Source organism: Phyllobates terribilis, unplaced genomic scaffold (genome assembly GCF_046119375.1).
Source record: "Phyllobates terribilis strain yellow unplaced genomic scaffold, ASM4611937v1 Scaffold_1__5_contigs__length_1240528914, whole genome shotgun sequence".
NCBI lineage: Eukaryota > Metazoa > Chordata > Amphibia > Anura > Dendrobatidae > Phyllobates > Phyllobates terribilis.
The window spans coordinates 1,144,370,017-1,144,386,161 of NW_027362761.1; the positions used below are offsets into that span (position 1 = coordinate 1,144,370,017).

The window sequence follows — 16,145 nt, forward strand, 5'->3', positions numbered from 1 at the left end:
AGTGGGGACGGTGTTCTTTGGGTCATAGGCAGCATTTCTCTTCCTCCAAACATGGCGAGTTGACCACAGCACCTTCTCCCAATAACTCACAGAATCATCCAGGTGTTCATTGGCAAACTTCAGACAGGCCTGCACATGTGCCTTCTTGATCAGGGGGACCTTGCGGGCACTGCAGGATTTTAAAGCTTTAAGGCGTAATGTGCTACCAATGGTTTTCTTGGTGATTGTGGTCCCAGCTGTCTTGAGATCATTAACAACTTCCCCCCTGTAGTTTTAGGCTGATCTCTCACCTTCCTCATGATCAAGGATAACCCACGAGGTGAGATTTTGCATGGTGCCCCAGATCGATGTCGATTGCATGTCATTTTGTATTTCTTCCATTTTCTTACTATTCCACCAACAGTTGTCTCCTTCTCACCCAGCGTCTTACTTATGGTTTTGTAGCCCATTCCAGCTTTGTGCAGGTCTATGATCTTGTCCCTGACATCCTTAGAAAGCTCTTTGGTCTTGCCCATGTTGTAGAGGTTAGAGTCTGACTGATTAATTGAGTCTGTGGACAGGTTTCTTTTATACAGGTGACTATGTAAGACAGCTGTCTTTAATACAGGTAACGAGTTGATTAGGAGCGTCTAACTGGTCTGTAGGAGCCAGAACTCATAATGGTTTGTAGGGGATCAAATACTTATTTCTCACTGCAAAATGCTAATAAATTTATCTAATTTATACAATGTGATTTTCATGATTATTTTTTGGATATTCTATCTCTCAATGTTAAAATTAACCTACCCTTAAAATTACAGACTGTTCATGTCTTTATCAGTGGGCAAACTTACAAAAACAGCAAGGGATCAAATACGTATTTTCTTCACTGTATATATGTTCATATATGTAAATATCTGTGGCTTTGTGTATGTGTGTGTATGGATGTATACATGTGTATACATGTGTATGCTTGAGAAAGGTCCACAATATTGGACCGAAACGTTGCTATATGGGCTAATAAATTACATCACTTCATTCTATTTTGTGTGCTGCCTCCATACTTTTTTGGATATTTCAAGGACTGGTATGTACCTGGGGGGCCTTTGCACCTGACTATCTTTTTTGTGCTGTTTCCTGTTTTTTTGCTTTTTGTGTATGTAGTAGAGATTAATCAAATCAAGTCCCGGCAAATTTGAACAATTTGCAATCAGATTCATTCAAATTTCCAAAATTATGCCTACTGCCATTTTACACATTGCAGAAGATAGCATTAGCCACAGAAGGCTGACATGACATCAGACGTGACAGTATGGCCTTACCGATAATGCCTTGCTGATATCACATTATATACAGTAGCGCAGCCAAGTAGGAGGGACTATCAGAGCATGAATAAAAGCTGAGGCAGAGAATGCAGCAGCAATTTTACAATAGTGAGAGGACGTCAAAGCTAACAGCTCAGCATTTGAGACAGGAAGAGAAATCCCTAAAACATTTGACAAATATTCCAGGCGGTTTTGTGTTGTATAACTGCAGCATTGAAAGAAATGAGAGTAGTAGTCTGTAAATAATATAGATGTTCAATTGATAGGGAGAGAGAAAGGAGAGGTGCCAGCAGCACTGCCAGACTCAGTGGGATTGATCAGTGATATGGTGCAGCTGGCATCTTTCCTGTTGCATTTGAATTATAATTACTCCTTTTTTCTTCATTCTTAATGCACTAGAAAGCAAATCTAAGCTTTAACACATATTCTGGTTTGTTTTGCACGTGTTTCTTTACTTCTTGTTTGCATGTGTATTCTTTAATGGTTTTGCTGCCTTCAGTCTGAATCTACAATGTGGACATTCCAATAAGAACAAGGAAAATCACTGCATCAACAGATGTGTCCAAACTTTTGACCATATATATATATATATTTATATATATATATATATATATATCTATATGTTGCAGGCACGCCGCTAGGTTCAGATAGGGGTGAGACAAGTTACATGAATTCTTTGGAATCCTGGGGGAACCATTACTCAGGGTGACCATAGACCATGTGCTGCAGCTTCTCTCAGGCACACAGGGGTATTGACCCTCAGGCACAGACACGTAGGTTGTTTCACTTGCTGACCAGACACACTTGACAAGAGTCCTTATAAACGGTAGAACAGTAGCATTTAATAAGAAGCCGCACAGCCAGTGCAAGTTAAGTCTTATGGGCAAAAGGCTCCAGTAATAACAGTACAGTTTCCTTAGTAGCACAGCAGTTCACAGTCTTCCCAGTAGTACAGGACAGCACAGTTCTAATGCAAAGGCACATTAATGAACACAGCATTCTTTACAGCACAGTGAGATGGAGGAGGGGGGAGGGTTTGTTCAGGGAGATGATCCCTGTGACACCATTTCTTCCAGTCCTTATCTTTATGCCTGACAATACTCTGCACTGCTAGTTCAGGAACTCTACCTGACCTGTGCTTAGCTTCACTCCTGACTTGAATCACACACCACCTTTCTCTTCAGCTCCAGCCAGACAGTAAACAACTTCCCCACAATCCCCATGGGGCTCTGCTAAGACACACCCCTTCTCCTGTGACTGTGTTAACCCCTCTAGTTGCTGGATGCTTTTAAAGCACCAGCACTACTTCTGCATGTCACATATATATATATTTATTATATTTATATTGTGACAAGGTCACTGGTAAAATATTGGAGGGGAGATATGTGTCACTGAGGATGTTAGCTTCAGTGATGTGAACTTGGAAAAATGCTTCAGAATACTAAGTGCTGAGAGGGGTTAATCGGCCATATTAAGGGCTGTTTTTTTGTTGACATCTGAAGAGTGGGTGGGAGGCTGTTCACCATATCTCGACCCCAGGGTGTGGTCCAAAAAGTAAATAGGCAGCCTTCTGACTCCTTCAGTGCTCAGTGTACCTGGAGATGAGAGCTCCAAAGCTGTGCTAGTGGTAAAGAGAAGGGAACAGTGTGTGTTTTTGTTATCCTGAGAGGGCGGATCCCCGCAGCCACACAGACTGTACTGTATGTTATTTTGTTTTCCCATTATGCCAGAAGTGTCGAGTTTATTTTACTTAACACTGGTTTATGCAGCATGTTTTTAATAAACCAGTGCAGTATTTAAACGAAAAGTGTTCCTGTGTCTACCTCTGTAAGCAGCCAAGTGAGCCAATCTACCACAATATATATATACAGTACAGACCAAAAGTTTGGACACACCTTCTCATTTAAAGATTTTTCTGTATTTTCATGACTTTGAAAATGTACATTCACACTGAAGGCATCAGAACTATGAATTGACACATGTGGAATTAAATACTTAACAAAAAAGTGTGAAACAACTGAAAATATGTCTTATATTCTAGTTTCTTCAAAGTAGCCACCTTTTGCTTTGATGACTGCTTTGCACACTCTTGGCATTCTCTTGATGAACTTCAAGAGGTAGTCACCTGAAATGGTCTTCCAACAATCTTGAAGGAGTTCCCAGAGATGCTTAGCACTTGTTGGCCCTTTTGCCTTCACTCTGCGGTCCAGCTCACCCCAAACCATCTCGATTGGGTTCAGGTCTTGCGACTGTGGAGGGCAGGTCATCTGGCGTAGCACCCCATCACTCTCCTCCTTGGTCAAATAGCCCTTACACAGCCTGGAGGTGTGTTTGGGGTCATTGTCCTGTTAAAAAATAAATGAAGGTCCAACTAAACGCAAACCGGATGGAATAGCATGCCGCTGCAAGATGCTGTGGTAGCCATGCTGGTTCAGAATGCCTTCAATTTTGAATAAATCCCCAACAGTGTCACCAGCAAAGCACCCCCACACCATCACACCTCCTCCTCCATGCTTCACGGTGGGAACCAGGCATGTAGAGTCCATCCGTTCACCTTTTCTGCGTCGCACAAAGACACAGTGGTTGGAACCAAAGATCTCAAATTTGGACTCATCAGACCAAAGCACAGATTTCCACTGGTCTAATGTCCATTCCTTGTGTTCTTTAGCCCAAACAAGTCTCTTCTGCTTGTTGCCTGTCCTCAGCAGTGGTTTCATAGCAGCTATTTTACCATGAAGGCCTGCTGCATAAAGTCTCCTCTTAACAGTTGTTGAAGAGATGTGTCTGCTGCTAGAACTCTGTGTGGCATTGACCTGGTCTGTAATCTGAGCTGCTGTTAACTTGCGATTTCTGAGGCTGGTGACTCGGATAAACTTATCCTCAGAAGCAGAGGTGACTCTTGGTCTTCCTTTCCGGGGGCGGTCCTGATGTGAGCCAGTTTATTTGTAACGCTTGATGGTTTTTGCAGCTGCACTTGGGGACACTTTCAAAGTTTTCCCAATTTTTCGGACTGACTGACCTTCATTTCTTAAAGTAATGATGGCCACTCGTTTTTCTTTGCTTAGCTGCTTTTTTCTTGCCATAATACAAATTATAACAGTCTATTCAGTAGGATTATCAGCTGTGTATCCACCAGACTTCTGGACAACACAACTGATGGTCCCAACCCCATTTCTAAGGCAAGAAATCCCACTTATTAAACCTGACAGGGCACACCTGTGAAGTGAAAACCATTTCCGGTGACTACCTCTTGAAGCTCATCAAGAGAATGCCAAGAGTGTGCAAAGCAGTCATCAAAGCAAAAGGTGGCTACTTTGAAGAACCTAGAATATAAGACATTTTTTCAGTTGTTTCACTATTTTTTGTTAAGTATATAATTCCACATGTGTTAATTCATAGTTTTGATGCCTTCAGTGTGAATGTACAATTTTCATAGTCATGAAAATACAGAAAAATCTTTAAATGAGAAGGTGTGTCCAAACTTTTGGTCTGTACTGTATATATAAAAAATAAAGGGAACACTAAAATAACACATCCTAGATCTGAATGAATGAAATATTCTCATTGAATACTTTGTTCTGTACAAAGTTGAATGTGCTGACAACAAAATCACACAAAAATAATCAATGGAAATAAAATTTATTAACCAATGGAGGCCTGGATTTGGAGTCACCCCCAAAATTAAAGTGGAAAAACACACTACAGGCTGATCTAACTTTGATGTAATGTCCTTAAAACAAGTCAAAATAAGGCTCAGTATTGTGTGTGGCCTCCACGTGCCTGTATGACCTCCCTACAACGCCTGGGCATGCTCCTGATGAGGTTGTAGATGGTCTCTTGTGGGATCTCCTCCCAGACCTGGACTAAAGCATCCGCCAACTCCTGGACAGTCTGTGGTGCAATGTGACGATGGTGGATGGAGCGAGACATGATGTCCCAGATGTGCTCAATCGGATTGAGGTCTGGGGAATGGGCGGGCCAGTCCATAGCTTCAATGCCTTCATCTTGCAGGAACTGCTGACACACTCCAGCCACATGAGGTCTGGCACTGTCCTGCATTAGGAGGAACCCAGGGCCAACCAAACCAGCATATGGTCTCACAAGGGGTCTGAGGATCTCATCTCGGTACCTAATGGCAGTCAGGCTACCTCTGTCGATCACATGGAGGGCTGTGCGGCCCTCCAAAGAAATGCCACCCCACACCATTACTGACCCACTGCCAAACCGGTCATGCTGAAGGATGTTGCAGGCAGCAGATCGCTCTCCACGGCATCTCCAGACTCTGTCACGTCTGTCACATGTGCTCAGTGTGAACCTGCTTTCATTTGTGAAGAGCCCAGGGCGCCAGTGGCGACTTTGCCAATCCTGGTGTTCTGTGGCAAATGCAAGCGTCCTGCACGGTGTTGGGCTGTGAGCACAACCCCCATCTGTGGACGTCGGACCCTCATACCACCCTCATGGAGTCGGTTTCTAACCATTTGTGCAGACACATGCACATTTGTGGCCTGCTGGAGTCATTTTGTAGGGCTCTGGCAGTGCTCCTCCTGTTCCTCCTTGCTCATAGGTGGAGGTAGCGGTCTTGCTGCTGGGTTGTTGCCTCCAACGGCCCCCTCCATGTCTCCTGGTGTACTGGCCTGTCTCCTGGTAGCGCCTCCAGCCTCTGGACACTACGCTGACAGACACAGCAAACCTTCTTGCCACAGCTCGCATTGATGTGCCATCCTGAATGAGCAGCACTACCTCAGCAACTTCTGTGGGTTGTAAAGTCTTTCTCATGCTACCACGAGTGTGAAAGCACAACCAACATTCAAAAGTGACCAAAATATCAACCAGAAAGCATTGGTACTGAGATGTGGTCTGTGGTCCCCACCTGCAGAACCACTCCTTTATTGAGGGTGTCTTGATAATTGCCAATAATTTCCATCTATTGTCTATTCCATTTGCACAACAACATGTGAAATTGATTGTCAATCAGTGTTGCTTCCTAAGTGGACAGTTTGATTTCACAGAAGTTTGATTTACTTGGAGTTATATTCTGTTGTTTAAGTGTTCCTTCCCTTTATTTTTTTGAGCAGTGTATATATATATATATATATATATATATATATACACACACATTAGTTCTGTGGCTTGGACTGTAAGTGGAACGCTGGTAACATCAGAAGCGCCATGAGTAGCCTGTCTTGTGGCTGATTCTTTCTAAACCCCTTTTAGCCAATTATGGAGCTTGTTAAGATCATAGTTTTGCAATAATGGAGATGGTGCGCTGATAGCTGAACCACGAAACGTGATTACGTTAAGTACGATGCCTATGGATTTCAGGAGGCGAGGATTTTGATTTTCTAACAGAAGCTGTATCTGATTAAAACTGGCAAGTTAGAAGTGAGAGTCTTTATAACCTTGCAAGAATCCATTAAGTTCTCCAGTCCAGCAGAAGACATGCCTATTGATTTTTTTAGACAGTTTAATGCTGTTAATTGTATGATCATTAACTCCTTAGGTGCCTGAACCTATATATATCCATCAGTAAAGATATTTCTCATTTTCATGCACTTATATGAGGTTTGAGCATGTTGCATGGAGAACCTCCTGCTGGGACCCGCACCAATCTCCAGAATGGAAAAGTTATGTTCCCTGTTCAAATGGAATCATGGTGGCCCATGATTGCTGCCGCTCTATTCAATTTTCATGGGACTGACGAAGATGTATCTGAGCAATCCACTTGGCTATCTCTGATGGTCTTCTAGAGATTTAATTGAGTGGGGCGTTCAAATGGAGCAACTGATTAATTCAAGGGTGGGTCCCAAGCCCTCCTTTCTGGTGGTCAGATGTATCTTCAACAATTTGATACATCTAGCCAAAATTGATGCATTTATTTTTTTTACAAGGGAAGCTAGTGTGTGACGGAAACCATGAAAACACAATGAAAAAGTAGTATAAAAGGAGCCAAGGCTACATTCCCCCAGTGCAAAAAACCTGCGGATTTAATGCTGCGTATTTGCTTACGGAAAATACACTTACTTTTACAGAGCCAGCATAGTGCATGAGATTTTAAGAAATCTCACTCACCAGCTGCAAAATATTTCTGCAGCGTAAATTGACAAAAGCCGCAGGTTTATTAATATAAGCTGCGGATATAGTTGTGAATTTCATCCTTTGCAAAGAGATATATTTGTGTCTTCGCGCTCCTTTTTTATAATGATATATGAAAAAAAATACTGCGACAGATATCGCTGTAGAGTGGATGCGATTTCATGAAAACTCATGCCCACTGAGCATTTAAAGAAACTGCAAACTGAGCGTTTTTGGTGATTTTTTGGCCTTTAGTCTATGGAAATATGCATTTAAAAGGAATCTCAGCATTTCTGGATTAAAAATGCATTATAAAAAAAATCGCTGCACCAGGAATGCATAAAAAAAGTGGAAAACGCATTAAAAATCCGCAGCAAAAATGCAATAATAAGAGTAGATTGCTACTGTGTATTTTGGTGCAGACATCAGCAGAAAATAAGCAGTAGAAAAAAGTAGCGTTTTTGTACATCAGCACAAGGCATAAAAGTCAAACAATATTATACTGTTTGAAAAACAGGCAAAAAAAAAAAAAAAAATAATTCAGCGTGCGCTTTCATCAGGGCATTCGGGAAGAGCCGAGGCTAAGTGTCAGAACTGGGGCATCTAATCAATGCACCATTTTTGGGTTTTATTAGGCTGGGAAAGGGCCAATATCCATAGCCCTTCCCAGCCTATTAATATCAGCCTCCAGCTGAGTCCCCTTATTTTTAATAACCAGCAAAGGCAAAGCAGACAGCAGGGGGCTGATTTTAATAGGTTGGCAAGGTTCATGGATATTGGCCCCTTCTCAGCATAATAAGACCAGCTCACAGCTGTCTGCTTTCCCTTGGCTGTTTAGTAAAAATAGGTGTGACCCCACATAATTTTTTTCATTTATTTATTAATTAACAAGTACAGTAAAATACACATGCTAGGCACTGCTCCACTCATCCTTTTGTCCTCCGCCTCTTGGATCAAGATTATTCCATGGTTCCGCTCATCCGCACTCAGTGGCTTTGCCAGAGTTGACAGCACGAGCTGCTGAGATCACTGATTGGCTGCAGGGCAGTCATGTCATCAGCATTGCAGACAGTAACAGACACCGAAGCAGCACCAGACCCGGGGAATATAATTTATAATATAATCAGGGATGTGTCCGTCTGTCCGAAGCCTCTTTAGACTGCGCCTGCGCAGTCTGGCCCTAGACAGAAGGAACACATCCACACATCCCAGACAGGGATGAGGAATGTGGCGCCAGAGATCGTTGGATGTGTAGGCACTGAACGCATACCGAGATCTCCTGCACCATAAGCACATACCTGACCGGGAGGAGTGTTGCCGCTGTGCCTCTGTTCGGGCTGGAGGCTGGGGGAGGAGTGCGGCATCGGAATCAGCGCATGTGCATAGCGCACTATCCAGCGCCATTTTAGTGAAAACACATTTGCAGTGTGTCTTCACTAAGATGACGTCGGATAACGTGCTATGCAGGCGCTATTTCCAGTGCCGTTTTAGTAAAATAACACAGGCGACACGCTGCAGGGGAGAGATGGAAAGGTGAGTAGGAGTGTTTTTTATATTTAATTGATGGATGCATAGGGGAGCACATAACAGGATGGGGGCGCAGAAAGGGGGAACACATACCAGGATAGGGGAGCAAGATGGGGGAGCATATACCAGGATGTGGGAGCATATACCAGGATGGCAGGACCAGGACAAGGGAGCACATAACAGGAGGAAGGACCGGGATGGGGGCTTAAATCCCAGGATGGGGGAGCATATACCAGGATGGGGGCACAAATACAAGGATGGGGGCACACATAATAAAATGAAAATGGGGAAGCATATACCAGGGTGGGTGAGCAAATACCAGGATGGGGAAGCATGGACCAGGATGGGGGTGCATATACCAGGATGGGGGACCAGGATGGGGGAGCACATAACAGGATGGAGGACCAGGATGGGGGAGAATATAACAGGATGGGGGACCATATACTAATAAAAATGCTTGCCACTCAGGCGTAGAACGGGTTCAATAGCTTGTTTAATATAACAGAGGGCAGTGCATTTAGTAATGCATCTTCATTACATTATCTATGTTATTCTTGCATGTAGCCGTCATTCTGTGATTTCTCGTGATGCTCACAGCTATATTAATGTGATGCCACGTACCTTCAGAAAGATGTAATCATCCTGTACAGTCAGAGAGCTGCGATCGATGTCCCCATTGAACTGAATAGCTCGTGTTTTGTCAGTGCAGTTCTGAATCTGGCATGTCACATATCGATAACCTGCGGAGCGGAATCAATAGTGGAAACATTAAGTATCTGGAAGTGACGAGTGGCGTCTTCCACAATATAAATATTGACTGCCTTTATTTGCAGTTAGGATGAGATGTGGCATAGCGAGACGGTGCCGACCACTGCAAGAGAAATGTATGAAGATATGAGTGTAGTGCATCTCGCCAAATCTCCAGAGCTGACTTCTACTGGAGCCGTGATCATACGCAACCTCAAATGCCATAAATCCCTAAATATGTGTATGAGACGTAGGAGAAAAATAGGGCCAAGGATAAAAACAGTTTTCTAAGTGTGCATTTAGATGTTTGTGCAAATCGGTCCAAGATCGGTCCCAAATGCACGGACCCAAGTGAGCAGCTTCATAGAAATATATCAATGCTCAGGTCAGACCCATGGCAAGTTTGTGCATTGCGATCCGATTTCTATGGCCATCTGAATGCACCCTAAGTAATAAGAGCTGGTTCAGATAGCCATATATTAGCATCTGTGTAGCGGATGTGGCTGCACTATAGAATTGGGAATGATACCATTTACTGTGTAATATTTTTCCTAACTCCCCCATACACATGCATGCTCAGTTCAGGGAATAAACCACTGCCAAACACATTGGGGATCCTGAAATCTGCAGGAGGAGGAGGAGAGTCAAGACACCCCCAAACACATCAGATAGTAGAAAGTGATGAGTAAGTCTGCGGAAAATCGAATTCAGTAATTTGCTCAAATTTGGACAGGAAATTGAATAGTCATCACATGTGTCTTATTATGGTCTGGGGTGTGTCCAGGCGACAGGGCATAATAACCATAGGGTACGAAATAAAATAAAATTTAACACTCCTCTCTTCCTGACCCTCATTTTGTTTATGTAACTCCCCTCTTGGTCATGGCGGTCAGCATTTACAGGTTGCCAATTTCCTTCTCATCTTGAGTCCTATCGGGTCTTGGGTCGATGCCTTGTGAGATGGGAATGTTTGGACATTGTTGCAGTATCGGACTCCGGCCACAAGAGGTATCTGTTGCCTCTAAAAGGGACTCCATGGTGGACTTGATGGTGTTTTAGTCAGTGGAAGAAGGAAGTAGACACAGCAGGTGAATCGTGTGGGATCCTGAAGCTCTGTGTGTGCAGTGTGCTGGGAACTGAGCAGAACTTTGAGGAAAGGTGTAACCTTGCCTGTGATTCCTGCCAGAGAGGAAGAAATACTTTGGGGGGGCCGACTATGGTTGAATGCAGAGTTGGATTCCCCCCAAGGCATCTGCTGTGATGTGAATGGCCTTCTGCTAGCCTGTTAGGCTAAAACTGCACTCCTGTGACAAGCCCAGGATAGTCTCCTCGGTCTCCAAGCTAAACGGAAGATTGGACGATCAGACAGCCTCTTCAGAGATCAATTAACGGCTGGTAAGTCCTGAGCTCAGGCCCCACCACAGGGATCCCAGTGGGAGCATGCATGCAGTCTATAGAGAGAGTTTGAAGCCAAACATAGATTCTCAGTTAGAGACACTGTTTGCTAATATGGCTGTGTGAACCTTAGCTAGATACTCCCCTCAGTGGGTGAGCTTGCGTATAGATAGCATAACACAATTGTAATCTTAGAGAATTGTTAAGTTTGTGAATCTCTGCGCTGCACCACTGCAGGGGCCACCTCTTGCACCCATCTGATTACATCCTTGCTCTGGGTAACTCTCGGTTACCGCATTAGGTGGAACCAGATGTCAGGCAAATTATAGTTTATCTTATAGTACATCCTGGGCTTGAATGTTGTGCAGCGCAGGGATCCTAGCTTTCCTGGGCTAGGTGTGTGTGAAATTTATCTTTGTTTCTTTCTTTCGTTGCCGGGGCAACACAGTTTCCATTTCTAGTAAAAAGTGGTTTCCTAACAAATTGTTTGGTAGTATCCTCTGTCCTCGGCCCAATGTATTCTGAGAAAAACCATCCCGGTACACGGTCTACAGCCTTATAAAGTCATAATGTAGAAAGAACTAATAGGCACCAAAGATTCAACAGGATCTGTAGCGTGAAGATATCTGGAGGCCTGTGAGTGAGGACTGGACTAAAATGTCAAGTCGGGGAGTTGCACTGATGGGGAATGTGCGATTTTCTCTTATGAGTGCTATCTATGATTTTCACAGATAGCACCATGATATTCTATGGCACTATGCACATGTCTTATTATTTCCTCAGACCAAGTGGTCTGCAGAAAAATAAGAGACACGTCCGATCTTGATCTGAGTATCAGGTTAAAATCGTCAGTGCAAATCTATGGGTCTGTGAAAAAAATCGGACTGAAGTCAGATGACACCGAGAACCTATTTTTTTACTCTCCACATCCGAGAAAAACTGATGCCACTCTGATCAAAGTCTGATCGGAATAATCGGACAGTTTTTCGTTGTGGAGACCCAGGGCCAGCGTCAGTACCCGACGTACCCGGGCAACTACCGGGGCCCTGGACCATCAGGGAGGCCCATTCGCCATCGGAGCGTGCAGCTTCCCAGGCACCGTGTTTAGGGCGCGCGCGCTCCCTCCCTCTTAAAGAGGCTGCGCGAGCCGTCCTAAAGAGTCCCCGGCCAATGGCCAGAGGACCACTCCTATATAAAGCACCTCCTTCAAAATGGAGGTGCCTGTGAAAGGTTGTTGTTTGTGTGCTAACACTCTCCTCAGCCCTCAGGTTCCAGTGCCCGCCAGCCTGTCTGTCAGCCATGCCCGCCAGCCTGTCTGTCAGCCGTGCCCGCCAGCCTGTCTATCTGCCGTGCCCACCAGCCTGTCTGTCAGCCGTGCCCGCCAGCCTGTCTATCAGCCGTGCCCACCAGCCTGTCTTATCAGCCGTGCCCGCCTGCCTGTCTACCCGGATTACCTGTCAGGTTACCTGCCGTGTCCGCCTGCTTGGCTGCTTGCCTACCTGGATCATCAGTCTGGCTACCTGCTGTGCTCTCCCGCTGTACCTGTCAGCTTCAGCCATCTGACCCGTGGGAGTCGCCTGCTCTCACAGAAGGTCGGTCCTAGAGTGACACCTGGTTCACCTTCCCGGTCCCTCCTTGGCTCACGGAGTCGACTAAGCCGCCGTGCGACCAGGGTCGGTCCGAGTAGGCACTTAGTTATGCCCCTCTGTTCCCTCCTTGCATCAAAGCACAGAGGTTCCATCACCCGGACCCGTAACACTGTGTCTGGTAGTAATGACACGGCAGGGGCGACACTGTGCCTTTAATTGTGCTTGTGTGTTGCCCCTGCAGTATCAATACTATCAGACACAGCGCACTGCGCGCCGCCATGTCTGGGGAAGAGCCGGCAATCAAGCAGCAGCACCGGCGGTCCTGCAGAGATCCTGGGGGAGTGGCGCCCAGGCCCCGCCGGCGAGTGGACCCCCTGATGGTCCAAGGCCATGTCTCTGATGGCCAAAGACACGCCAGTGGCCCTGCACAGATAGATGGGACACAGGCCGGGGGCAGGTGAGTGAGGCTGGTTGCCAGCTTCCTCAATCCCCATATTAAATATATTTATAATGCGCCTGTGTGTGTGCATGTATGACTGTGCATACATATTTATGTCTGTTTTATATGTGATTTTAAGAATTTATGTGCAAATATGTACGTATGTCTGTATGTGTACGTATCTGTGTATGTGTTTGTGTATCTGCGTCTGTAATGTATGTGTGCATATCTGTGTACCGTGTGTGTGTGCGCATGTCTGCATGTGCGTGTATGTCTGCGTACTGTGTTCATGTGTGCGTGCATGTCTGCGTGCTGTGTGCATGTGTGCGTGCATGTCTGCATACTGTGTGTGCATGCATGTCTGCGTACTGTGTGTGTATACATGTCTGCGTACTGTGTGTGTCCATGTCTTCGTACTGTGCATGCGTGCATGTCTGCGTACTGTTGGTGCGTGCATGTCTGTATACTGTGTGTGCGTGCATGTCTGCGTACTGCGTGTAAGTGTATGTCTGCGTACCGTGTGTGCATGCATGTCTGCGTACCGTGTGTGCATGTCTGCGTACCGTGTGTCCGTGCATGTCTGCGTACCGTGTGCGTGCATGTCTGCATACCGTGTGCGTGTATGTCTGCATAACGTGTGTGTGTATGTTTGCGTACCATGTGTGCGTGTCTGCGTACCGTGTGCGTGCATGTCTGAGTAACGTGTGTGCGTGTCTGTGTACCGTGTGCACGTGTCTGCATACTGTGTGTGTGTGCATGTCTGCGTACTGTGTGTGTGTGCATGTGGGCGTACTGTGTGCGTGCATGTCTGCATAACGTGTGTGTATGTTTGCGTACCATGTGTGCGTGTCTGCGTACTGTGTGCATGCATGTCTGAGTAACGTGTGTGCGTGTCTGTGTACCGTGTGCACGTGTCTGCATACTGTGTGTGTGTGCATGTCTGCGTACTGTGTGTGTGTGCATGTGGGCGTACTGTGTGTGTGTGTGCATGTCTGCCTACTGTGCGTGTGTGCATATCTGCATATGTGAAGGATGAGGGGGTAGGCTGGGCCCTGTGTTGTATACCTATATTTCTCCTCCGTATCTGTGCATCAGGAATCGAGGTATGTGCTAAAGGGGCCCACTGAGACTCTTTCGCCCGGGGCCCACAAAAATCTGGAGCCGGCCCAGTGGAGACCCCACCCATATAGAGAAAGGCGGGGGAGAATATTATTTTTAACCCCCTTACACAGACCTTTTGAATTCAGCAAGATAGCAGGAGTCGCAAAAAAAAAAAAAAAAACTGATTTTGGCAAATCTGAAGTTTTGCAAAGAAGCAATTCGCTAAAAATTGACAGGTTTGGCCAACTTTCCACTAATGTGTACAGGTCTAGAGTTAGTTGTTATGACAAGCGTCATCATTGTCACCGAGACAAGATGTGAGTTATTTGATTGACAGATGCAAAACTGCCTTTACACCAGAAGGGGGCGTCACATTGGAAATGACTGCAAGCATGTTACACAATGTACTGTATTTAACATATATAAAATGAATGGGCTCACCTCCATCTGAATCTTGTATCTCCATGTGGACCAGACCTGGATCTGTATCTACTCCAGCAACAGACCTGCAGAGACACAGAGAACCATGTAAGTCACCTATAGCCTAGCACTTATTATTAGGAAATGAGAATGATATTATTCCAGCAGATGCAAATCAGCTCCACTACTAGTGTACAAATATCCATAGTAATTTACCACCAGCAAACATCTGTAATGTAGTAGTCATCATACTCCTACACCTCTGACCTTCATGAATACATTGACCATGCTGACTATTTACTGTTGATGTTGAGTAATTTTCAACTCGGTGGCAGGATACATAGTAGATAGATAGATGGATAGATATGAGATAGATAGATAAATAGATAGATAGAAAGATAGATAGATAGATAGATAGATGACAAAAAAAACTGGTCCATAATACTTTATATCAAATATGGTGGGAGTAAGGCCTCCCATGCAAAAAATATATTCCCTTATTTGCAAAAAATATATAAAAATAGAAAAAGCAGGCAGCACTCCAATATTTACCAAAAGCAAAGTAGACTTTATTTAGCCCTTATGGCCCCATACAGGCTAAATAAAGTCCACTTTGCTTTTGGAAAATATCGCAGTGCTGCCTGCTTTTTCTATTTTTAGATAGATAAATAGACAGTGAAGAAAATAAGTATCTGATTTTATAAGTTTTCCCACCTACAAAGAATAGAGAGGTCTGTCATTTTTATTGTCGGTACACGTCACCTGTGAGAGACAGAATCTCAAAAAAAATTACAGAAAATCACATTGTATGATTTTTACATAATTAATTTGAATTTTATTGAATGAAATAAGTATTTGATACAATAGAAAAACAGAACTTAATATTTGGTACAGAAACCTTTGTTTGCAATTACAGAGGTTAGACATTATCTGTAGTTTTTGACCAAGTTTGCACACACTGCAGCAGGGATTTTGGCCCACTCCTCCATACAGATCTTCTCCAGATCTTTCAGTTTTCGGGGCTGTCGCTGGGCAACATTGAGTTTCAGCTCCCTCCAAGGATTTTCTATTGGGTTCAGGTCTGGAGACTGACTAGACCACTCCAGGACCTTGAAATACTTCTTACAGAGCCAGTCCTTAGTTTCTCTGGCTGTGTGTTTCGGGTCATTGTCATGCTGGAAGACCCAGCAAGGACCCATCTTTGACGCTCTTACTGGGGGAAGGAGGTTGTTGACAAAAATCTCTTGATACATGACCCCATCCATCCTCCCTTCAATACGGTTCAGTCGTTTCTGTCCCCTTTGCAGAAAACCCCCAAAGTATGATGTTTTCCCCACCATGCTTTATGGTTGGGACGGCGTTCTTGGGGTTGTGCTCATCCTTCTTCTTCTTCCAGACATGGCGAGTGGAGTTGATACCAAAAAGTTATCTTTTGGTCTCATCTGACCACATGACCTTCTCCCATGCTTTCTCTGACTCATCCAGATGGTCATTGGCGAACTTCAAATGGGCCTGGACATGTGCTGGCGTGATCAGGGGGACCTTGCATGC

The 16,145-nt window shown here is 44.7% G+C and overlaps 1 protein-coding gene across 2 annotated transcripts in view; it reads right to left on the reverse strand.

Moving 5' to 3' along the window:
* Window positions 1–16,145, reverse strand: part of SORCS2 (sortilin related VPS10 domain containing receptor 2) — a 1,226,315-nt gene that overhangs the window by 197,919 nt on the left and 1,012,251 nt on the right. For both annotated transcript variants that reach the window (XM_073647901.1, XM_073647911.1), the window contains exons 6-7: window positions 14,616–14,680; window positions 9,525–9,643 (exon numbers count right to left, since the gene is read on the reverse strand). In XM_073647901.1, coding sequence (XP_073504002.1) covers window positions 9,525–9,643; window positions 14,616–14,680 — 184 coding nt within the window. The remainder of the gene's footprint in view (window positions 1–9,524; window positions 9,644–14,615; window positions 14,681–16,145) is intronic.